The 26,779-nt window shown below is 40.4% G+C and overlaps 1 protein-coding gene across 3 annotated transcripts in view; it reads left to right on the forward strand.

The window, feature by feature from the left end:
* The window catches only part of LOC122792986 (diacylglycerol kinase beta-like), a 4,078,579-nt gene that overhangs the window by 2,013,009 nt on the left and 2,038,791 nt on the right, over nt 1–26,779 (forward strand). For all 3 annotated transcript variants that reach the window (XM_044060599.1, XM_044060600.1, XM_044060601.1), the window contains one exon: nt 15,853–15,969. In XM_044060599.1, coding sequence (XP_043916534.1) covers nt 15,853–15,969 — 117 coding nt within the window. The remainder of the gene's footprint in view (nt 1–15,852; nt 15,970–26,779) is intronic.

The following is a 26,779-nucleotide window of genomic DNA, read 5'->3' on the forward strand; positions in this document are numbered from 1 at the left end:
GAAATTTTGTGTGTATCTTGGCTTATTGGTGCTTAGTGATCTAGTTTAAAGGCTGCCATCAGACATGGTTTTCTTAAGTAATTATTTTTCATGACTAAAGATACACATACAGGCTGACAATGTAGTTTAACTCAAACCCCTTGCAGCAATTTCCGTCATGATAGAAGAATTCATAAGAATGATTATTACTACATAATTTATATAACTCGATCGTTCACAGACAAGAAAAATTCAAAATGAGCAAAACTAGGAGAGGAATACCTTCGCTGCTACGATGCCTCACATGGGGAAGGTAGTCTGACTTTCTTGGAACCACAGAACTGGAACATATTGTTCTGGAATTAATTCTATTGTTTGTTACCAAATGTTTCTTTTTATTTATTCTATTTGTTAATGAGAGAAGAACCGAGTCTTGGAGAGTATTTGGTTATGACCCAGGAACAAGGCAGAAGTCATGAGTAAATTAAACAGACTATATACCATAAGAGGAAACCACTGCACATGTCATGGGTCCTTATTACATAAGATAACATACAAAGCATCCTTTATGACATATACATAGAATAACAGCAACACATAACATAAGAAGAATGCATTGCATGAGTCAGAAGTCCTTACTAAATAAACAAAAATCATTACACACATTAACAGAAGTATTCTTTAAATATAAATTAGGTAGTATAGTTCGTAATGTACTTGTGGTCAAAGGAGATAAAGTAACTATGTATACATTTGCATATTTACATGACTTGTTATATTCTTATTCTATATAAGAATTAAATTGAGCCGGTCAGAGGAACTGCAGCATAACTGTTAAGAGGAAATGTAATTTAACCATTGTAGCAAAAGCACTTGCAACTTTAGCACTGTTAAGTGTTTTGCATTGTTTTTTTAAGTTAAGATACTTGCCTTCTCTCTTAATGTATGGGTCAAGTGATCCCAATTGGCAGGGATGCTTTTTCTGAAGATTTTATTTCACCACTGCCATGTATAAATGGGGATGCTATTTTATAACAGAGAGATTGTCCTGATATCTCAAAGAATAAGGGATATGTATTTGATATGAAGGTTTGCTTTGAGAAATGGGCACTGTCTGTTTTTCATCAGCTAATAGCTTAACAATGTAAAAATAGAATGTGGTGCAGGTAAATGGTTCTACTAACCCACAAAAATCAATGTAACACAAAATATAGTAGAACCGAATCACAGCAAATATGCAATATAAAATAACTTTTAACAGTGAGCACTTTCACAACAGATTTTGCCGCTTTATCAGACAACAAAAAATCACATCATTTGATATTTAAATCAGTTGTTCATAGGTTCATAGGTTCATACTAGGCTATCTGCCCTAGGGCATTTATAAGCCTAGCCAGAGTGTGTTTGGCTTTCGCCACCCATTTTAAATTAATTTTGCTATGCCTTTTTTCGAGGTTAGTATACTGTGCCTCTGTCTAACAGTGACGCAGAAGTGATAGCCGGGGTAAACCTACGATCTCCCATCCACTCATCAAGATTCTTCTTGAAGAGAGTCAATGTGGGACTCTGCCTAACCTGGACTGGGATTTTATTCCAGAGTGAAGGGAGCCTCTGGGTTATGAATCTGTCCCTCCAGCATGTCCTATTTATTTCAGTGCTGAGGTTCAAGTCTCTCTCTCGAGCGCGTAGCTTGATGGGATTTGGATTTTCTGAGGTGCAGCATGTCCATTAATTCCGGGTTGGACATGGCTTTATACGTCAGGCACAGATCGCCTCTGAGCAGGCGGTATGCCACTGAGTAGAGCTGGAGTTTCTTTAACCGGGCAGCATATGGCATCTGTTTGAGCCCTTTGATCTTCTTGGTGAGGTACTTTTGGGGTCTTTCCAGTTGCTGCAGGTGTCTGGTAAGGTACATCCCAAAAGGGGCATTGTACTCAATTATGGGCCTGATGAGGGATGAGTAAAGAGGCACGATGACCTCCCCTGATCTAGATGTGAATCCCTTCATGATTCGGTGGGCTATATAAAATGTTTTTCTAACCACTTTGGCCACGTGGTTGTCAAATGAGAGATTGCTATCAACTTGGGTCCCCAGGTCCCTAATGACTTCTTCTGTATTTAATGGATTACCACCTATGTGGTAATTTGTGGGCAATTTGTTTTTGCCAAAGGGGATGACTATACACTTTTTGGCGTTTAGCTTGAGGCCATGGCTCTGGCACCAGTTGTCTGTTTCTATGAGGCCCTTTTGGAGGATGCTTGTGTCGGCTGGAGAGTTGATTATGGCGCCCAGTTTGCAGTCATCTGCGAACTTGGTTAGCCACAGTCCTTCCGTGTTGGCCTGTACCGTCGAAAAATATATACCGAACAAGAGAGGTCCCAGGACTGAGCCTTGTGGGACGCCACTTGTAACTGGTTTGGAGTCTGACATGGCTCCAGCAATTCTAACCATGTGGGTTCTGTCCTTGAGCCAGTTTGAAACCCATCTAGTGACATAGGGGTTTATATTTAAGCTGATGAGCTTATCTATAATGCCCGAGTGGGGTATTGTATCAAAGGCTTTTGCGAGGTCCAGGTAGGCTGTGTGGACCACCTTCCCCTCGTCAATGGCCTTGGTGACTGTTTCAAAGAAATCAACCAGGTTTAAGAGGCAGGATCTGCCCTTAACAAAGCCAAACTGGGTAGGATCCAGTGTCTGTAGGTCCCCAATATCTTTATTTATGAGGTCCATGATGATCCTTTCCATAGCTTTGCAGACCAAGCTACTCAGGCTTATGGGGCAATAGTTTCCAGGATCTGCTGAGGCACCACCTTTGTGGAGAGGGACCACTGTTGCTGTACGCCACTTTTTGGGTACATATCCTGTAGTAAGGCTAAGATTGAACAGTAGTTTTATGTTTGGGTTTAGCTCTTCTTGGAGTTCATGTAGGACGCAGCCTGGGACACCATCTGGTCCTATTGATGCTGTGTTTTTTGCTTTGGAGAGGGCGGCTCTTACCTGAGCATCTGAGATGTCAGGGGGGCAGCACTCTGTTGGGATATATATTTGCCCTTTTGGTGGGGGGGGGGAGTTTGCACTGAACCTGTCAGCTAGGATGTTGGCAATGTCTGTGGGCTCGGTGTATTTTTGTCATTTTGGACTAATTCTGAGCATATCTGGGAATTCCCACCCAGGTTCCTAACATAACTAAAGAAAGCCTTGTGATTATCCTTAGTGTCCTGTGCAATTTTTCTCTTGAAGCTGGCCTTAGACGATTTTATGAGTGCCCGTAGTTTTTTGCTAATACTGATCAGAGATGCCTTCCCTTTTTGGATTTTGCTCTATCATGTAGTAGCTTCCTCCTTCTATTGTATAGTTTGTTTATGGCTGGGGTCCACCAGACAGGACGTCTGCCTTTGGAGGATTGGGTCTTGGTTTTATTTGGGATTGCATGATCCATGCATTCCTGAAGGTGTTCATAGAATACGTTTATAAAGGATTCTGCGGTCTGGGCCATATTTTCCACAGGCCCGGGGGCTTTGAAGGATTTCGCCTCGGTTTTGAGGCATGTGAAATTTGCTTTAGAGAAGTTTTCACTGTGGTTTTCTGGGCAGGGGGTGGGGTCGGGATGTGAATATCCAGTGAGATTAGTTTATGGTCTGATCTTACCAGTGAGGGATACACTTCTGGTCTGGAGCATAGTGTCCCCATGTTGGTGATGATCAGGTCCAGTATGTTTTCCCCTCTTGTGGGAGTGGTAACAAGTTGTTCCATAGCATTTGAGTTTATAAATTCTAGGAACCTTTGGGCTAGGGTGTTGGAGCTAGAGTAATGCTCCCAGTCTATGTTTGGGTAGTTGAAGTCACCCAATATAATGGTGTTTGGAGAGACCTTCATATTTTCCAGTATTCTCAGGAAGGCCGAGTGGGGTTCCTGTGTTTGGGAGGGTGGTCTGTAGCAGGCTATAAACTGGAAGGCAGTTTTACCCACAGTTAGTTGCACATGGATAGTCTCTGATGCTTCGTGCTGTGCCACCAACCTGGAGGTGTGGGTATCTTTGACGAATATTGATACTCCCCTCCTTTTGTGGTTCGGTCCAAGTTTTGCGGCGAAAAGCATGGTATGAGGTATAACCTGGTAGTGCTGGGGTGCTCTCGGGAGCCTTGAACCAGGTTTCTGTTACTGCACAGATATCGATGTTCTCCATGCTAAGGAGAGTTTCGAGTGCGTGCATCTTGAGGTTTAGACTTCTGGCGTTGAGTAGCATTACTCTTAGTTTCTTATCCCTTGTGATACCTATGGAGGTGGGTTTGTCTTTTGAGCCTTGCCTAAAAAGGCACTATGGGGTAGCAAGAGCCTTTGCCAATATCCGAAAGCCCAGGGGTGACAGGTGCAAGCCATCCCTAGCGAAGCATCGTGGCTTGTCGAGCATGTCATCCCAGGCTGACAGGCATTGGATCCCCTTTAAATGACACCAACACTTAAGCCAATTGTTGAAATTGATCATCTTGTCTTCATATTGTGGCATCATTCTTGGTGAGGGTAAGATGCTACTCAAGGTCAGGGTCATACCGGCCTGGGCTACATGCTCAGAGAACTCCTCTATGTCTCTTTTCATGTAGTCCAGGGAGGTACATCTCAGGTCATTCACACCAGCATGGACAATGACTGAGTCATATTTGTACTTGCCTTGGAGTGACCTGAGTGCTTGTGTTATGTGGCGGATCCTAGCGCCCGACAGGCAGCTCACCGTGACCTTCTCCTTGTTCAGCCTGGTGAGCGGGACGTCAGTGTGCCTGACAATAGAGTCACCTATTACAAGTGTATCAGGTGTGTTGTTTAGCCTTAAGGGCTGTGACTGTTTGGCACACTGACTTTGTGAGCTATGTGTTGCACGTGTTTTGTTTTTGGGTAGTGGTTGCTTGGGTGTCTGCTTTGGAGGTCTCTGCTGCTTAGGCAGATTTTTATTTAGAGCCTCCGAGTATGTTTTTGTGTGTTTATGTGTTTGGTTTGTTGTCGTGGTAGGTCTATGTGAGACTGGAATTGTAGTGAGTGTGGTTTCCTTCTCCTCCTGACTGGTTACGCCAGTACTGAGTTGAGAGAGCTTAGCCTCCAGTTTGGCTATATGGTTGCATCTCTCACATGTGTTGGAATTTGTTGGGAGGAGGAGAGGGTTGTCTGTGTACATGAGGCAGTTGTAACATTGCCTCAAGATTCCCAGATTCACCAGCTGGACCGGAGAGGAGATTGACAACTGACCTTTGGACATGCTAGAATAGTATTGGGAATTCCTTTATAATTGAAAAAAAAGTGCCAATGGGGAACAAGGTACTCAAGGGGAGTTTGTGAGGGTGTAGTGCTTTTAATTTTTTAGAGCTGACTTATATAATTGCTTTAGTGAGCAAGTGCCAGGTAACTTAAATGCAATGTGTTACAGGTAACTTAAATGCAAAAATGACAAACAGTAACTTTCTTTCAAGTGAAACAAGTAAATAAGTACAGTAAGCAATGCAGATATCACTAGGGATCCACAGAAGTGCTAAAAGGCCGCATTTTAGGTGGAATTAGCGTTTCAGGGAAACAAACAAACAACAAGCATACAAATAAAGCTAGATTCAGCAGACCTGGATCTAGTCTATGCTACAGCAAACAAGGTGTACCAATTTCAGTAAGAAACAGTTAGAATATGCAGGCACTATAAGCCTTTAACCAGAAATTCCCTGCTCAGAAGGGCAGAGTCCAGCCTGTCCTCCCACAAGAGTGCAGACCGCAATCCTTCCTAACGTAAAATAACTGGCCTGAAGCCCAAGTGCTTAAACCAGAACTAATACACTTTTAGAATAACAGACACTGAGCTCTCAATCAGCAGTTCCCAACTTAGAAGGATGTAAGCTACCTGTCCTGCCACCACAGTGCAGGCCACAAACCTTCCTAATGTAAAACAACTGGGCTGAAGCCCAAGTGCTTAATCCAAAAGACTTAGAAATGATAGCTACACTTTAATCAAGTTACTACCAGCAGTAATAAATACAACTGAATACTTTAAAGAATGCCTGGATTAGTGCTCAAGTTATACAAACAAAGCTAGATTCAGCAGGTCTGGATCTAGTCTATGCTACAGCAAACAAGGTGTACCAATTTCAGTAAGAAGCAGTTCAAATATGCAGGCACTATAAGCTTTAACCAGAAATTCCCAGCTCAGAAGGACAGAGTCCAGCCTCTCCTCCCACAAGAGTGCAGAACACGAACCCTCTTAATGTAAAATAACTGGCCTCAAGCCCAAGTGCTTAAACCAGAATTAATACACTTTTAGAATAACAGACACTGAGCCCTCAATCAGCAGTTCCCAACTTAGAAGGATGTAAGCTACCTGTTCTGCCACTACAGTGCAGACCACAAACCTTCTTAATGTAAAACTGGTCTGAAACCCAGGTGCTTAAACTAAAAGGCTTAGAATGAGTTACACCAAGCAGTAATAAATACAATTGAGTACTTTTAAGATGACGCAAAAGCAAAATAAAGTAGGAAAAAACACAAATACAGTAAAAGCAGATACATTTTTTTTTTTTTTTGGAAAGAGAGAAAGGAGTAGCAGAAACTAAGCTGATTGGCCTTCTCAAATGCTCTCCCTGTACTGGGTAGAATGAGGTAATGACACTAGACTGGGAGGAGGGTCCCAGATCAAATGTACACTAGGGGCGGGCAACTGCAAAGCCACAAACTGCAGAAATGTTACTCACAGCTGAAAAGCAGCAGTGAGCCTTTAAATGAAAGTTTTAAACAGCTAAAGGAGCCACTAGAAAAAAGAGTTTAACTGCAACAAGTTATCATAAATAAACAACCCAACAGATGCTTAATAAGAGTGGACAATTTCCAGTTAATACCTCACACACAGTGAAACTAGCTAGAAAAAATACACAGTACACAAAGTGCTATAAACAACAAAGAAATAAAGAACAAAATAAACAAAACAGGATACTTAATGTTATATATTATAACTCCGAGTTTGCTGAGTGTCCTTCCTTCGATTAGCTCACTGTAAAATGGCTGAACACTCACAACTGAGCTTCTTAGGTAACAGAAAGTTGAAACCTGAGACAGCTTTTAAGAAAGAAATCTCAAAAGAACCAATGAGGTGCTTAGTCTAAGCTGTAGTCCTGGAGACCTCAGTCAGCCAATGACTGTATACAGGCCGTGCTCCTACAAACAAATAGAGAATATCTTACAATTTGCCCAGTCAAACTTTATGACTCGCTCAGGAATTAATTATCTAATCCTTAATTATTCCAAAACTATACTTATTCTTTTGGCGCACCTGAAAGCTTTCCAAAAACAAACCCACTGCCTTCCTTGTTGTATCCAATAAAAACTCAGAAACAATTAACAATCAATTAAAATCAGTTGCAAGGCAATCAATATTAAAGGCATAGACATTAATATTGTCATCTAACAGTTCCTTGCTTGTAAAATAGGCTTTATAGAAGCTTATAGCTTAAGGTGCAGAAAAAAAATGTGGGTCTTGCTGTGTTTGGTAGACTGTTGGCCTTGCAGAGAGAGGTACAATGATGTTTGTTCTTGTGTCCAAGTTAGACTCTACAGATGTTGTTAACAAGAATTTGAAAAATGTGTGTGCTATGAGAGGAAAAAGGGTAACTACTGGGAGTTATTGTTATGTAAGGAATTAGAATGTTAATAACTGGGGCACATCGTGATTTCTGGGTCATATTATTGGAAATTGTGTAACATGCTTCCAGGTGAGAATTAACTTTGCTTTTAATTTTCTTGGTATGCTTTTTAAAAGTTTTGCTCGGAACAAGTGACAATCAACATGCTTATATTTGCTGGACCATTGATGAGTTTTCTCAGGACCAAGGAAGGCAGTGGGTTTGTTTTTGGAAAGCTTTCAGGTGCGCCAAAAGAATAAGTATAGTTTTGGAATAATTAAGGATTAGATAATTAATTTCTGAGCCAGTCATAAAGTTTGACTGGGCAAATTGTAAGATATTCTCTATTTGTTTGTAGGAGCACGGCCTGTATACAATTATATTATCTGGATAAAAGGTATAGAAAAGGGATCATTGCTTGTGATGTCATTAATGTAGGAGGACAAAATACAGCCTTACAGACCCTTAAGAGACACTTGAGAAAAAAATAACAATATCTGTCTTAAGACTACCAGATTGAATTTTGACGTTTCTGTTTCCTAGGTAGTTTATGAACCATTTGACAGTACAGGAGCTGAAACATATTTTATTGAGCTTAGTAAGAAGTGTTATGTTGCCTCATTTCAGAGGATAGCTTTAAGCTGATAAAAATGGTGCCTGACAGCCAGTTCATTTCCATGGCTGGGTATATTTCGTGGGTGAGATGTCATGACCCGATTTGAAGCTGTTTTGTTTTTCATTTACAAGTCATAATTTACATTATAAGATTCATCAGTTGTCTATAAATTACTTTTTTCAAAATGTTTGGTTAGAGGGAAGAGTAAGGTGATGGAAAAAATCTGGAGGTATGTGGCATTAGCATTTTTGGGGATTGGCGTAATAAATAAATGTCTGAAGTGAGAAAGGAGCAAACTGATGGTAAGAGTCAGATTAAATGTGTGACAAACACAAACAAGTTCACATAATACATCGTTTGCAAAACATAGTGCACATAATATATCACACACCAGTGTCTCACCAGTCAAGCCCCTGAGGCATAACACAAAAACAAACATCTTAGTCATAGACAACTCAGTTGTGAGACACACAGATATCCCTGTCACCATGCTGAATAAGGAAAAGGTCACGGTCAGCTACCTGTCAGGTGCCAGAATCCACCACATCACACAAGCACGCAAGTCTCTCAACAACAGGCACTGTTATAATGCCTTCACAGTCCTTCTTGGTGTGAACAACTTGAGACATACCTCACTGGACTATATGAAGAGAGACATGACTGAGCTCTCAGATTATGTGCCTCAGGCAGGTATGTCCCTAGCCTTAAGCAGCATTTTACTCTGAACTAGGATGATACCTCAGTACAAACAAAAAATGATTGACTTCAACAATTGGCTTAGTTTCTGGTGTCTTTCATAGAGGATCCAGTATCTGTCAGCCTCAGGTGACATGGTTGACAGACCTCGGTGCTTTGCCAGAGATGGTCTTCATCTGTCACCCCTGGGATTTTGGTTATTGGCTAAGGCTCTTGCCATCCCCATAGTGCCTTTTTTTAGGCAATGTCACAAGAAAAAAATTCCTGATGTAAAAATATCCTATAAAAACAACCTCAAGGTTATGATGCTAAATGCTAGGAGTCTAAACCAGAAACTGCACTCACTGGAAGCAGTCCTTAATCTGAAAGATGCTGACATTTGTGCAGTCACTGAGACCTGGTTTATGCCTGCAGAGAGCACTCCATCTTATAGCAGGTTACATTTCCTTCCACTTGTTCAGACCACAAGCTGAAGGCATGAGAACTGAAGGAGGTGGTGTATCAATATTCATTAAAGATAAATACACCTCTGCATTGGTTAAACAGCACAATTCCCTTGAATTACTTCAGGTGCAATTGACTGTAGATAAGACCCCTCTTCAGGTCATAGCCAGCTATAGGACCCGCTCCATGAATCAGGACATCCAGTCAGCCTACTTGGATCTGCTTGAGTCAATCAAGATGCAATCAAACACCCTGGTTTTGGGTGACTTTAATTACCTGTTCATAGACTGGGTAAATTATACGTGTTCTAATTCAATTGCCCAACGGTTCCTGGACTTCATTAACTCCAATGCCCTGGACCAGCTGGTTGACACACCCACAAGAAGCTCAAACATCCTGGACCTGGTGTTCACCAACATGAGGGACCTCTGTACCACCCCAGTGTGTGGCCATCCCTGGTGAGATACGACCACAAATCAGTCTCGCTAGAAGTACCTATAACACAATAACCCCCTTAGTACCAACTAGACTAAAAAACTTCTTCAAGGCCAATTACAACCTCTTACATGATGGCATAAATAGTTTTATAGCCCCTCTTCCCACTGATGAAACAGACACCTGTGCTGAGTTATACACCAATGCTTCATACAATCACCTGTACAATTGTATTGACTCTGCCATACCTGATAGAACCAAATCAAGATCTTCAAAGAAAAACAAACCTGCCTGGTGGACATCTGCATTAATAGGCTATACAGTAGGAGAAAGAAACTGCTGAGATCAAGTATGTTATCTCCTCTTGTGGGGATGGTGACTAGTTGTTCCATGGCATTTGAGTTTATGAATTCCAGGAACTTTTGGGCTAGGGTGTTTGGGCTTGAGTAGTGTTCCCAGTCTATATTAGGGTAATTGAAGTCACCTAGTATGATGATGTTTGGTGATACATTTATCCCCTCTAGTGTTTTTAGGAAGGCCATGTGAGGTTCCTGAGTTTGTGAGGGTGGCCTGTAACATGCTACAATTTGCAGAGCAGTCTTGCCTACGGTTAATTGACATTGCCTAAAAAAAGGCACTATGGGGATGGCAAGAGCCTTAGCCAATAACCAAAATCCCAGGGGTGACAGATGAAGACCATCTCTGGCAAAGCACCGAGGTCTGTCAACCATGTCACCTGAGGCTGACAGATACTGGATCCTCTATGAAAGACACCAGAAACTAAGGGTAATGCTGCTCAATGCCAGAAGTCTAAATCTCAAAATGCACGCACTCGAGGCCCTTCTCAGTATGGAGAACATCGATGTCTGTGCTGTGACAGAAACCTGGTTCAAGGCTCCTGAGAGCACCCCAGTGCTATCAGGTTTTACCTCATATCATGCGTGCCGGCCCCAAAATCCGGACAATACCAAGAAAGGAGGGGGGGTATCCATATTCATCAAGGACACCCACACCTCAAGACTATGCATCGGAGACCATCCAGGTGCAATTAAGCAAGACTGCTCTGCAAATTGTAGCATGTTACAGGCCACCTCACAAACTCAGGAACCTCACATGGCCTTCCTGAAAACACTAGAGGGATAAATGCATCACCAAACACCATCATACTAGGTGACTTAATTACCCTAATATAGACTGGGAACACTACTCAAGCCCAAACACCCTAGCCCAAAAGTTCCTGGAATTCATAAACTCAAATGCCATGGAACAACTAGTCACCATCCCCACAAGAGGAGATAACATACTTGATCTCATCATCACGAACATGGGAGCACAATGTTCAACACCGAGGTATACCCGTCACTGGTGAGATCAGATCACAAACTAATCTCGCTGGAGGTCCTCATCCCCACCCCACCTGAAAGAAAAAAGACCACAGTGAAGAACTTCTCAAAAGCCGACTTCACACTTCTAAAGACTAGTGTGGTCTCCTTTAAGGCCCCGGAAAACAGTACTCTAGCCGCTGAATCACTTACAAATGCCTTCTACCAGCACCTGCAGGACTGCATGGATAAGGCAATCCCAAGCAAAACAAAGACTCTTTGTACCAAAGGCCCAGTCTGGTGGACCCCAGCCATAAACAAACTCTACAACAAAAGGAGGAAGCTACTACAAGATAGAGCAAAATCCTTAAAAGGTAAAACACCCTTGATCACTATAAGTAAAAAACTAAGAGCTCTCATAAAATCATCCAAAGCAAATTTCGAGAGAAAAATAGCTACAGACTCAAAAGACAATCATAAGGCCTTATTTAGCTATGTTAGAAACCTAGGAGGAAACTCCCAGATATGCTCAGAACTAGTTCAAAATGATGTGAAGATTACTGATCCTACAGACATTGCCAACATACTGGCTGACAGGTTCAGTGCAAACTAAAGGAGAGATATCTATACCAAACGATTGCAGCCCCCAAACATCTCCAGCCCAAGTGAGAACTGCTCTCTCCAAAGCAAAAACACAGCATCCATGGGACCTGATGGTGTCCCAACTCAATGAGGAATTAAACCCACAGCTAGGACAGCTGTTTAATCAAAGTCTACTGCAACTGTGGTCCCACTTCACAAAGGCGGTGCCTCCACCGCCCATTAGCTTGACAAGCCTTATCTGCAAAGCCATGGAGAGGATCATAATGGACCTCATAAATAAAGACATAGGGAATTTGCAGACTTTGGATCCAACCCAGTTTGGCTTTGTCAAAGGCAGATCATGCCTTTTAAACTTGGTTGACTTTTCAAACAGTCACCAAAGCCATTGATGAGGGAAAGGCAGTCCATACAGCCTACCTCGATCTAGCTAAGGATACAATACCCCACTCGGTATCATTGAAAAACTCATCAGCTTAAATGTTAACCCATATATCACAAGATGGGTTGCAAACTGGCTGAGTGACAGAACCCACAGGGTCAGAGTTGCTGGCGCCATGTCAGACTCAAAGCCTGTCAGTACAAGCAAACACAGGAGGGTTATGGCTGACAAAGTTTGCAGATGACTGCAACCATAGTAGAAAACACATCTGACACAGACATCCTTCAGAAGGGTCTCACAGAAACGGATAACTGGTGCCAGAGCCACGGCCTAAAGTTAAATGCCAAAAAATGCATAGTCATACCCTTCGGGAAAAACAAGGTTACCCCTAGCTACCAAATAGGTGGCAATCCACTGTGCACAGAAGAAGTTATCAGGGACCTGGGGACCCAGGTTGATAGTAGTCTGTCATTCGACACCCATGTAGCTAAAGTAGTTAGGAAGACCTTCTACATTGCCCACCTTATCATGAAGGGATTCTCATCTAGATCAAGGGAGGTCATAGTCTCCCTTTACTCATCACTCATCAGACCAATGATTGAGTACAATGCCCCATTCGAATGTATCTGACCCGACACTTGCAGCAGCTGGAGAGGCCACAAAAGTTCCTCACCAAAAGGATAAAGGGTCTCAAAAATCTGTCCTATGCTGCCCGACTGAAAGAACTCCAGCTCTATTCAGTCGCCCACGCTTGCTCAGAGGTGACCTTTGCCTAACATACAAGGCCATGTCAAACCCAGATTTGATGAATATGCTTCACCTCAAAAAATCTAGATCCATCAGAGCCACAAGGGCGGGAGACTTAAACCATAGATTCATCACCCAAAGACTCCCTATGCTGTGGAACAAAATCCATGTGAGGCAGAGCACCTCGCTGGCCTTGTTCAAGAGAAATCTTGCCCAATGGATGGGAGATCACAGATATACCCCAGGGATTACCTCAGTGTCACTGCTCGACAGCGGCACAGCAAAATAAGGGGTATAGTTCCCCATACTAAAGGGGTGGCGTAAGTCACAAAATGATGGGCTAGGCTTGTAAATGCCCTCGGGCAGATAGCCTAGTATGAACCTATGAACCTATGAACCTATAAGAGTAGGAAGGAATGGTCTCAAAACTGGAAATGCTCCCTCCTCAACTTAAACAAGCAAGTAAGACTCCTAGTGAAGTCCTCCAACGCTAACTATGAATCCAAATTAGCTTCTCTAACTAACAATAACTGCAACACATTCTTTAGTTACATCCATAACCTCAAAGGTAAGGCCCAGATTTGCGCTGAACTCATAGTTAATGGTACTACACATATAGATCTTGTGAATATAGCAAACCTGATAGCTGACCGGTTCAGTGAAAACTTCACTTCTCTGTCCCTGCCACATATACTCCAAAGCATCCCTAACAACTGTCTCCCACCTAGTATCTCCAAGGAGCAGGTTTTAAATGCCATCTCCAAGGCCAAAAACACAGCCTCTATGGGACCAGACAACATCTCGGGCTGTGTTCTACATAGGTTAAAACAGGAATTAGCATCACCATTAAGCACACTTTTCAATCACAGCCTAAGCACTAGTGTCATCCCAGCAGAATGGAAAACAGCTACCATCATCCCTTTGCACAAAGAGGGTGCATCCATGGGCCCTGGGAACTATAGACCCATTAACCTGACCAGCCTTATCTGCAAGGCCATGGAAAAATAATTATGGACCTTATTAACAAAGGTATAGGAAATCTCCAAATACTTGACCCCAACCAGTTAAGCTTTGGCAAGGGGAGATCATGCTTGTTAAACTTGTGGACTCCTTTGAGGCAGTCACCTAAAGGACTAGATGAGGGCAAATCTGTGCATATAGCTTACCTTGACTTATCTAAGGCCTTTGACACAATCTGCCACTCATGCATCATTGATACCCAGCTTGGGTATCAACCCAAGTATTGTCAGGTGGGTTGCAAAATGGCACACTGATAGAACTCATACGGTCAAATTAGGGGACTCCACCACCTCCAGCAGACCCATAACCAGTGGTGCTCCACAGGGATTGGTTCTGGGACCCCTACTGTTCATAATCTACTTCTCCAAAGTACAAGCTAAAACTAAAGGACTGTGGCTGACAACGTTTGCTGGGAGTAATCACTAAAACCCCTACTGATGTCAACGTTCTGCAAGAAGGCCTTACGTAGACTAATGACTGGTGCCAAAGTCATGGTCTTAAACTTAATGCAAAAAAATGGATTATCATCCCCTTTGCAAGGGTGATGTTCTTACAAACTACAACATCAATAGCAATACCCTAAGCACACAGTCAGTGATGACAGATCTGGGCATACAGGTTGACAGCAACCTTAGCTTCGATCACCATGTCTCCATAGTAGTAAGAAGGGCATTTTATATTGCTCATCTCATAAGTAAGGGCATTGCCTCCAGAAAAAAAGAGGTTATAACCCCCCCATACTCTTCTTTCATGAAGCTAGTAATAGAGTGCAATGCCCCCTTTGATATGTTCCTTTCCAAACACTTGCAGCAATTGGAGAGACCACAAAGGTTCCTTACAAAGAAAATTCAGGGCCTTCATGATCTGCCTTATGCGAACAGACTGAAATCATTATTACTTTACTCTGTGTCATACAGACTGCTCAGAGGTGACCTCTGTGTTGCATATAGAGCAATCTCTGACCCAATGCTGTACATCCACAGGTCAAATGGCACACGGGTCACTCGTTCAAAGGATCTTAACCTGGTATGTGACATCATCAGAACTTGCCAGAAAGACAGATTTGTCTCACAGACATTGTCCCACCTTTGGAACACGCTTCTTAGTCATGTTAAACAAAGCCCTTGTTGGCCCTATTTAACTGCATTAGATGATTGGATGAGTAATCAGAAACTCACCCTAGGTGTTCCACCTGTGTCCCTCTTGGACAGGGCAGTAGTAGTTTTAGTGGCTTATACCCTTGAGAACATCGGTTGGACTTGGCTAGGCTTGTAAGGGCCCTGGGGCCATTAGCCTAGTAACCTCCTATGATCCTATGTTCCTATGACAGATGGGCTTAATTATACACTCAGCAAACATAATTTTGATTTTTCTGTATATAAAGATCTGATTGATTATTCCTAGTTTAATATGTCAGGAATCAAACTAAAAGACAATTGTTGATATTGTATTTTAACAAAAACTTTATTAAATCTGATCTAATAAATGAATGATGAGCAAAGACAGTAATACATTAGCTGCATAAAGCACATTGGTTTGGCATTCTTTGAAACCATATGCTGTCATGTTTTTTTAATAAAGAACATCCTATAAAATGCTGTCTTTAGATTAGTTTATACTTTGTTGAAAAAACAAATCATAATCAAAACATTATGAGGATTGTTCCTGGTTAACTATATACCAATTAGCAGTTTTGCTTGGAATCCTGAGTCTGACTGCAAAAATGATTGTGGGATCTGTAGCCTCAAAACAACATGATTCCTATTCTCAACTAATCTCTCATATCAACTTGTGTCTGCGCTTGTGTATGAAGAATACTGATGAAAATGATAAATTATATTTTTGATGTTTATAATTTTGCATTTCATTAATAACTCATATCCTCATCTTTCACAGCGGTTTTGGGGTGCAATTAAGTTACTGGGTTACAGTTTGTCTTGAATTCTGCAATATCTCTGTTCTTCCAGGTAATGCAGCACTGCTGGGTAGAAGGCAATGTCCCTGCCAAATGTGATCGCTGCCACAAAAGCATCAAATGCTATCAGGGCATCACCGGTCTCCACTGTGTATGGTGTCAAAGTTCTGTGAGTATCTGATTTGACTAACATTAATGGCTGCTAGGTGCTTGTTTTTTAGATAGTAGTGTATCTAAACAAAAGCAATGCTTTTTAGTCTTTTTTTGTGCTTTATTTTTAAAATATTGAGTAAGATGAAATTACAAAATGTGATATTTAAGATGCCGTACTTAATATGTGGTAGCCCGAAGCTGATTCACTGAGATCCACAAATGATTACATGGATTGGCACAGTCAGGTCATTGACATTACCCACAGATACCAGTAATTCACATAGACCACTACTAATTTAGAATACAAATCCTGTCAGAGAAAACAAACTGTTCATTTTATAATTGAAAACTTCCAAGAGTAAGCTATTAACATTTGCTGATGGACATATGACAATATGATTGTGCTATCGTTATTACTTGAAATCCTGCCTAGGTTGCAGTTCTTTGGAAAGCACATTCTCAGCGGATTGACTGGGCCATATTTTGGTCAGCATATAGCATTTTGTTGACCTACAGTTTGCTCAGATATTGACTATGAAAGTGTTTTTGTTTTTTTTTTCTCATTTGGAAATATCATAAGCTTTCATATGATCATATTTATTTCAACTTTCAGTGATTGTCTTTGCTATGCAGCATGTGAAGCACTTAAAATTTGAAATGGTTACAGTCAAATGTCAACTGCCATAAGCGTAGTTGAGTCACAAACAGCAGAACTAAATATAGTAAATATAGTAAATTTTGAAGGCAGTCATAATCATGAAATGTTTCATAGCACGATATATTAATTCTACCACTGAAATTAGTCATGGATATACGGAAACAAAAGCTAAACTATTCATACGTGAGATTTACAGCTTCAAAATGAGCAGGTTATATTTTCTAATACTAACAGTGACAGCAGTCTTACAGTTATAAATGTGACTTAAATGAAAAATAGTAATGTTTTATTAACTAGTACTAACCACAGACGGTATTTTTGTTAAAATCTGAAAAAAAGCACTTTACAGAAAATGGATATGTTTTGCATTTTGATGAATCAGAACAAAATGAAAGAATTGAGCAGAATAATATTATGGTTTACATACTAGATTTAGCAAGTAATTATATGCTTTAGTATCTTCTTATCCAACTTTAGTAATAAAACTAGACACGTCATAAAGTAGTAATAGTTTATTTATTGAAGTAAAACTGTAGTCTACCTCTGAGTAAAGAGAAATGAAGTTAAAAATTGAAAAAGAGAAACCGGCACTCATTCGCTTTTTCAGTTTCAGATCATGCTGGTGAATTATGCATTTTTAAATGGATGATGCAAGTTTATTTAATGCATTTGATTACACAGTTTCTCCAAATGAGTCAAATATATTCAAGGTGGGCGTAGGACTCAACCCAGAGTATATCTTATCTGCACTGCTATATGAGATTTGCGTGGAAAAGATATCAAGATGCTGCCAAAGTGTGGAGAATATCCCCCTAGGGAAGTGGAGGTTACACTCCAGTTTCTTGGAAATTGTGTTGTCAGTTTGCATTCAAATAATTGTGAGGTCTGACATGCTCGTGAGTGTTTCTTTACTGAGTGTGAAGTAGCTGGAAAGAAAAATCAGCACGTCCAGATCAGGAGCTCTGCTTTCTCTTGGAAAAAGAATAGATTGCCTTCTGCATATGAGAAGATGCCAACCATCCTAACTAGAGAAGCTTAAGTGTCTTGGGGTCTTGCTCCTAACAGACAGCAACATGCATGAGGAAATAAACTGGCAAGTAGCTACTCTGCTAGAACTGTAAGTGTCGTACAAAACCGTGGTCATGAAGCAATAGCACAGTCATAGGACAAAGCTCTCTATTTGCTAACGATTTGTGTCCTTGTCTTCATCTATTGTCAGGAGGTTTGGGTAGTGACAGGATGGCATTAGTGATATAAACAAGAGACGTAAGATTCATCCACAAAGCTACTGCTCATGACAGAATTTATTTATTTATTTATTTTTGTTGGCAAGATTAGCCCTACTGGGCAGTGACCATTTTCAGAGGGCGTTTTGTTAATAAAAACAAGTTATGTGTATTATACAAATCGAAGGACATGCAGCAATTAAAATAGATGTTTACATTTACATGGTATTTATAGATGGATTACACTGTGACAATATTATAACAAAGTAGCCAAATATGATGCCAGATTTCCCCGTAGAAAAGTACTCAGTCAATTACACTGGCTCCAACTGCCACAATACCTTTTTTACTCCTGACTTCTCACCACCCACTAGCTCATCAACAAACTCGTCAAACTGCCCCATCTCTTACTCCCCTCATCAGACTCTATACATCATCAAGGTCCCTATACTCTAAAGCCAAACTAATGCTAGCCCTATCAAAATCTTACTAGAGGAGACCCTCTATAGTCCACAAACGTAGTCAGTTTCTAAAAACGTTGGCTCTTCCAGTAAGACAAGACCTGTCCACAAATTCCTCTAAAAAAATGCCTAAAGTCTTGTCTAATAAATTAAAATCTCTGCACCTGTTTTTCACCAGGTTAAACTCACAGATAATCTTAACTCTGGTCTTTATTTCCTTCTTTTTGCACTTCCTTCCTTCAGTACCTAATGATTTCTTTATTTCCATTTCTCTCCCCTGCTGATCTCCCTACTACATTTTTTTCTTATTATTTATTGTAACTACTCCCCACTAGATCTATTTACACTGTTGATAGTGCCTTTATGTATTGCTACTTATTTCCTATCATCCACTAATTGGTTTACACAAAACAATATTTCCATTAATTTCCTGCTATCTCTTATACTTTTCATAAACATACCTTACACTCACCATATTCTACACCCAGCTCTGTCTCCAAATCTTCCACATCTATTTTAGTTTTAATTTCAAAACATTACCTGAATTCAGTTAAAATGGCAGGAGAACAGTATGTGTTGCATCATCATGTATTTTCTGAACAATAAAAAGCATGACTTTAATATCTGACATTATTGATTTGCCTGTAATCCTCAGCGATTTACCAGAAAATCAAACATTTTATGAGGCACAGCAAAAATATGAAGCCAAATCAGGCACATTCTACAAAATCAGAGACAGTTGAGAATTGTGCACACGATGTAGGACAGGGTATCGAAAAATGAGGAAGAGGAGTAAAGAGGGGGTAAACGGTAGTAGCAAGTGCATGATGGTGGTGCATGCTGCACGGCAGGTTACAGAGGTCTAAGCAGCAGAAATTAGTTCATACTGTGGGAGGTAAGATTAGATAGTTAAATAAAATTAAAACAAAGTATGAATAGGTAGAGCAGTGTATAATTAGGGTAGAGGGGGATATAACTTTTTATTAAATGTCTGTAGATAGTTAACAGGTTTGCATTCCTGAAGACGGTTAGCCCATTTTTCCCCAGTTGCCCCAAAGCACTGTCTGCTTAACAGTCTTGCTCAAGGTCATGCAATGAAGGTTGGGAAATCAAACCATGGTCTACAAGATGGAACTTGTTAACAGGTCGGAGAATAAGTCCTCTGTGCTGTCAGGTTAAGAATGAAGGAAAAATGTACAACTCACCTGGAAGATAGCTCACCAGTTGGCTATCACCATGTCTGCAGTTAAGCCAGAAGGTCAGAGACATGTGCAGGGGAGGGTTGGACAAAATATTTATTTAGTTAAAAAATGTTGGAAAAGAAATAATGACAGCAAAAAACTCAGATTGTATAATTTACTATCTTTATGATTAAGATGATATTTATACTTAGTGAAGTTGCACTGATTTTAACATTCTCCAGTTAAGCCATTCATTGAACATCTTGATTTAGATGTCTTCAATAATGCCAGTTATTTATTATTCTTAATGAATTCTGAGAACAAGGACTGTGGTCCGCATACTGGGGGGCACAGTAGCTAGATGGTAGGGCAAAGAGGACATGTGGGGGAAAAACATCAAAATACCATATCTGTAAAGCACAGAATACATGATACATGGCAACAATTCACCCATAAACTACTTTTGAAAATAAAAGATCATTTCCTGATAAAAAGTAATGACTGTCATAATTTTACAAATCCTATCAGTGTTCTCAGCACAGAAAAACTACTAATTTGTCATGCTCAGGATTATTAGGATTTGTCAGGATTATGTTCTGGATGAAGTGTTGGTATGCTACACTTTAACAAGTCTTGTAAAATCACTTGTATGTGTATAGATTTGGTTGTTCCAGAGACAATCAAAGCCAGAGCCCCAAGTACAATTAAGCCACCTTGGTGGACATTCAGTGTCAACAAACTTTACAACAAACACAAAAAGTTGCTGTCTAAGTAAACCAAGGTGAGGCCCCAACAATGGAAAAGCACCCTCCTCAGCCTCAACAGGCTAATAAGACAACATGTCAAATCCTCTAAGGGTAACTTTGAGAAAAACCTAGTAATCATATCCAAGGATAACCATAAGGCCTTTTACAGCTACATACAAAGCCTGAAAGGTAGGACCCAAGCATGTGCAGAACTAGTGACTAACAGTATCACAAACACACTGATCCCGCAGAGATAGCAAACCTGCTAGCAGACAGATTTGCTGAAAATTTCACTCCCCTATCCCCCCCAAACTTATCAAAAACCTTGCCCTAACCCCCCCCCCCAACCTGCAGGTCATTAAAGCCTTGTGTAAGGCAAAAAAACACAGCCTGTATGGGACCAGGCAGCATGCCTAGCTGTCTTCTAAACAAACTAAAACATGAACTAGCATCGCCATTCAGTATCCTATTCAATCATAGCCTATCCATAGGCTTTGTCTTGAGTAATGGAGAACAGCAACAGTTATTCCCCTCCACCAAGGTGGCTTAGCAACAGACCCATGGAATTTTAGACCCATAAGACTGACCAACCTCATATGTAAGGCCATGGAGCATATTATCATGCACCTCCTAAATAAAGATATAAGCGACCTCCAAACTCTGGATCTGACCCAGTTTGGCTTCATCAAGGGTGGATCCTGCCTGTTAAACCTGGTAGATTTCTTCAAAAATGTGACCAGGGGCATTGACAAGGGCAAATCTATGCAAACAGCATACCTCGAATTGGAAAAGGCCTTTGACACAATCCCCCACTCAGGTATTACCAATAAAGTTAGCAAACTGAATGAATGTAAACCCCTTTGTTGTAAGATGCATTGCCAGCTGGCTCACAGACCAGTCACACACTGTCAAAAAGGGTGACTCCACATCAACCAGCAGAGCTGTCACCAGCAGGGTACCACAAGAGTTAGTGCTGGGCCCCCTCCTGTTTGGTATATACTTCTCAGAAGTTCATGCCAAAACTAAGGGGCTGTGGCTGACCAGATTTGTGGATGACTGCTAACTGGGTAAAATTATTAAATCCCCAAATGATGTCAGTATATTTCAGGGCGTCTTATGCAGATCAATAACCAGTGTCTTGGTCACAGTCTCAAACTGAATGCAAAGAAATGCATCATCATTCCCTTTGGTAGGAACCATCTCCCTTCACACTATGTACCGACAAAGTGATATGGGAATCTCTGATCACAAGTAGACTGTGACCTTAACAGCCATGTGTGTACACAACAATGCCCTATGTACCAACAAAGTGATAAGGGAATCTCTGATCACAAGTAGACTGTGACCTTAACAGCCATGTGTGTACACAACAATGCCCTATGTACCGACAAAGTGATAAGGGAATCTCTGATCACAAGTAGACTGTGACCTTAACAGCCATGTGTGTACACAACAATGCCCTATGTACCAAAAAAGTGATAAGGGAATCTCTGATCACAAGTAAAGTCTGACCTTAACAGCCATGTGTGTACACAACAATGCCCTATGTACCGACAAAGTGATAAGGGAATCTCTGATCACAAGTAGACTGTGACCTTAACAGCCATGTGTGTACACAACAATGCCCTATGTACTGGCAAAGTGATAAGGGATTCTCTGATCACAAGTAGACTGTGACCTTAACAGCCATGTGTGTACACAACAATGCCCTATGTACCGACAAAGTGATAAGGGAATCTCTGATCACAAGTAGACTGTGACCTTAACTTTGACAACCAGGTGTGTACTGTATCAAGAAAGACCTTCTACTTAGCACACTTGATTAGCAAAGGCATCACCTGTAGAGCAAATGAGGTTTTAACCCCTCTATGCTCATCACTAATCAGGCCCATAATTGAGCATAATGTTCCTTTTGGCATGTACCATACAAAACACCTGCAGCAATTGCAGACACCTCAGAGATTTCTAACAAAGAAGATCAAGAGACTCCAGCATGTGCCTTACACAGACCGACTAAAGTCCCTGTCACTATACTCTGTAACATATGGACTTCTTAGGGGAGACTTATGCCTGACTTACAGAGCAATCTCATACCCAAATCTAATGCATCTGCTGCACATCCTTAAATCAAACAGGACTAGAGCTACCTGTTCCGGGGACCTAATTAAGGCCTGCCACTTGAATAGGACATACTAGAGGGACAGATTTGCCTCCCAATGACTGCTGCATATTTAGAATGGGCTAACAATTCATGTAAAGCAGAGCACCTCTATGACACTGTTCAATAGGAACCTGGATGTGTGGAAGGGGCACAGTAATTTCTTACTGGGGATAGCACACACAACTCTCATGGACATGCGTAGTCATTATCCTGGTTATTGACTAGAGCATCTATGGTATCACTTTAGGATGAAACTGCTAGGTTTGAAATGACCTCCGGGTTGATAGCCAAGTAACCTCCTATGATCCTTTGATCAAGGGTGTAGCTACGAATACAACAGAGTTGGGAAAATTTCATGCAAGAAGACATTTTTTCCTCAGTAGAACAAATTCAGAAACAGAATGTCAGACTTATTTTGTTCTGTTCTGCATTGTAAGGAGATATTTCTAAACAAATACAAGTATGTTTTTCCATCATTGAGCACCCATCTTCCCAATGCAGACACCAGTGACTAGTAAAGTAGTTTAACTGTTTGTTAAACATTAGTTGAAGTAGAAGCAAGAGTGGTTAGTTAACAGCTGCTGGATTATAATGATAGTTCTGAAACATCAGGAAGAGTGTGGTAGAGCGTTTGTCAGCACTTGGACTAAAATCTGCAAACCTTAAAACATCCAGTTCAGGTGGTTTATTTTGATGAGTATTTATAACTACTGTTACAGAGGTAAGCATTGCTCTGAGAACACAAACCAGAGTAATTCAAGCAAATATGTGAAAATGAAAATAGGTTGCAGAAGCTGTGTAGGATACTTGACTCAAAGTATGCCATTCTGTTTGCATAGGAGTTAACACAAATTGCTTCCTTATTTCTAGCATGAATCCTATAAAAAAGGGCCCAAAGTAGATTTTGAGAAAAAAACTGCAAGATCACTTTACCGTAGCAGGTCCACTGAGATACATAACAGTCATACCTACTTAATGATTCTGATGCATTAAAATAGTCAAGCTTTCAAAGGTATAATAAAATAACTGATATATAGTGGCAATGATTAATTTATTGAGTTTTAATTTTTATTGAACAGGTTATTCCCACTAAGCCAATGGCCTCTTTTTAGGGGAGACATTCATACTAACTAGGGATATTTGGTCAGGACACCTGGAAACTTCCCCTACTCATTTTGATAGGTGTAATGGGATTCATAACATCCATCTGAGCTACCACCAGTTCAGACAGAGACTCATTTTAATGTCTCATCCAAAAAATGTCACCCTGGATTGCAGCACCCCCATAATGCTACACTGCAGTGTCAGTGATAGAGAAATGAATCCAAGTACCTGGTATGGGGATATAACTGACAGCCTTCTGCACCAAAAGCATGTATGCTACCTATCTACCTGTTGTGCTCATACCTCTCAAACTCTTACTGCAAGAAATCTGGACAAAGCCTGACAAAATGGGGGACAAAGGCCCAAAAATAGGGACATATTTTAAATATTGTTCTTATAAATTTGGAAAGTTGCTAGAGTAACAGAGTTTGTTGTAACATCCATTTTATGAAGTATTTGAAGCCTGAAACTCAAATACATGTCATTATTTAGTGACTTCAGACTTCACATCAACCTAGTGATTTGCCAGCAAACACAAATTTTATGAAGAACAAGATCAAAAATATAGCCAAAAATCAAGTCAGTTGAGAGGTATGGTTGTGCGTCTATGACTGCAAAAAATACATATTAGCTTTTGAGCACCCTTCAAGGAAAGCACTGAAAAAGACAAAAAAAAAAAAAAAACAAGCAAACCCAGCAGCATAACCCCCTAGAACTCTGTCTGTTTTACTGATGTGACATCAATAGAAATAATTTAGTTCTGATCATTTTGGGATAGTGCCATGCATCTCAATTTATTTGTTAAAGAATTCTTGACAAAGACAAAAATAGCAGTGGGGATAACATGAGGAACAATTTTATGAACTTAATCTACTTCATTTAAAAAGTTAATAAAAGAACTCATTTTACATGATTATGCATTTTGAACAGTAAGAAGCATATAGCATTACTTCCCACTATATTTACAGAAAATCAAACATTTTATGAGGGACAAGGCCAACATCTGAAGCAACATCATGGGCATTCTGCAAAAACAGGTCAGCTATCCCCACTGCTACCATTGATAAACCTCTGTTTCAGTTTAACCAATTCTTTACTGAGACAATTCAAGCCCCAGCTAGCCAACCACCTCCTAGCGCCCCCGGCCCTGAAGGTTCCACCCCTAGAAACCAACTCTTATCCGTACCTTGAGCAAAATTAATTAAAACCCACAACACTCTCTGCTGAGCATCTACAAAAATCAGCTGATGCTATTTCTTACCCCGTCTCAATACTAATCAATTGAACCATAGTAGAAGCTAAAATTCCCACCATCTGGAAAATATCCTATGTAATCCTACTTCATAAAGTAGGCAGCTCTACTGAATTATCCAATTATAGGCCAATAGCTATACTATCTCCACTTGCAAAGATTATGGAAAAATGTATTCATAGACAGCTGATGCACTACCTAATTCAGAATCCCATTATGGCAAACACTCAGCATGGCTTCTGACCTCACCACAGTACTACTTCAGCCCTCCTAGCCTTTTCCAACACCATAAACCATAATCGCAACAATAATTATATATCCTCAGCTCTCTTCTTGGATCTTTCCAAGGCATTCAACATGGTTGATCACCAACTTTTAATCCACACCCTGAAAACATTCTGTCTAGATACTAAAGCCTTTCAATAGTTTCAATCCTATCTGAGTGGCAGACAGCAGGCTGTCTTTTGGCAAAACAAACTCTCTAACCTCCTACCTAACACCCTTGGTATACCACAAGGTTCTATACTAGGGCCCCTGCTGTTCTCCATCTTCATTAATGACCTTTATACTGTCATCCCAAAAGTCAGCTATATCCAATATGCTGATGACTCCACCCTGATTTGCTCAGCCACATCTCCAACAGAGCTATGGTCAGCTACCCAGACCACCTTTAATACAATAGAAAACTGACTTTCTGATTGTCTTGTGATCCTAAATCCCAAAAAAACTAAAATGCTATTTTTCTCACCAACACATAGGTCTACTGCATTCACCTTTACCATGCATGCAAATGATGGCACAATAATCTCCTCTGACCCCTCTACAAAACTATTAGTTGTCATCATAGATAATAATCTAAAATTCGACCTACATGTTAACCATTCTGTCAAAACCATCAACAAAAACCTAGGGTCACTTTACAGAATAAAAGCCTTCCTAACCCCTCCAGCTAAAATTGCCATAGCTCGCTCTCACCTTCTTTCAACTCTTCTGTATGCATCCCCTCTAATCTTTAATTTCAACAAGCCTGTCCTTAACAAACTCTCAATCTGCTACTACCACATTGCCGGATTTGCCACTGGGCTGCCTTTTAGGACACATCATTGTATCAATCTAAACCAGCTTGGGTGGCTTGAACTACCCACCCATATCCAGTATAACCAGTTGATTATGGCATATAAAATCCTCTATAATCTGGACAACACTCCTGCACTTAAAAATATTATCACCCCTTATAACAATCCTAGACCTCTTCGATCCCCTAACAGACTACTAATTCAGACTCGCAAAATTAATAACACAGCCGGTGACTCTCTCTTTGCCAACTCTGTAGGTAGATCCTGGAACTCTCTCCCAGCTGATATTGCTTTTCTTTCCACCCTGTGTTAATTTAAGACAAGACTCAAACAACATCTGACACTTAACTGGGTATGTCAATGTATTAAGCCTGGCTAACTCACCTCTAGAATGAGTAAAAACTGTTAAATCCGCTTAATTGTGTAAGTTAATCCTGACTTACACTTGGGATTAACTCTAACCTGTGGAATTTGTATAACTTGCTTACGTATGTAATCACTGTAAATATTCTATTTGCAATATGTAGTGTTGTATCTGTATTCTTAACTGCTTACCTTGGAGCTTTTCTCCTCGGGCCTCTGCTGAAAATGGACATGCATCCTGTTGGACTATCCCGGTCAACAAATGTAAAATAAATAAATAAATAAAATATGTATGGTCACAATAACACATTCAACAATTTTCTCAAAACATTTTTTTATTAGAATTTTCAAAAACAAGCATAAACAATAGTAACATTTCATTAGCAATGAAATAATTATCTTAATATCAAGAAAATAGTACATAAATTAATTTTTAACTATCAAAACAACATGAAAACAACTAGTAAAACAACCATTTACAAGGGGTATCTGCTAGCACACAAATAAATATAGATGCATACTTTCAGTTGCTTCTAAAAAAACAGTCATTAATTTGATTACTTTTTTTGAATGTGCAGGATTTTAAATGATGCCATTA

This window comes from Protopterus annectens, chromosome 2.part0, assembly GCF_019279795.1.
Source record: "Protopterus annectens isolate FY-2018-M chromosome 2.part0, PAN1.0, whole genome shotgun sequence".
Lineage (NCBI taxonomy): Eukaryota > Metazoa > Chordata > Ceratodontiformes > Protopteridae > Protopterus > Protopterus annectens.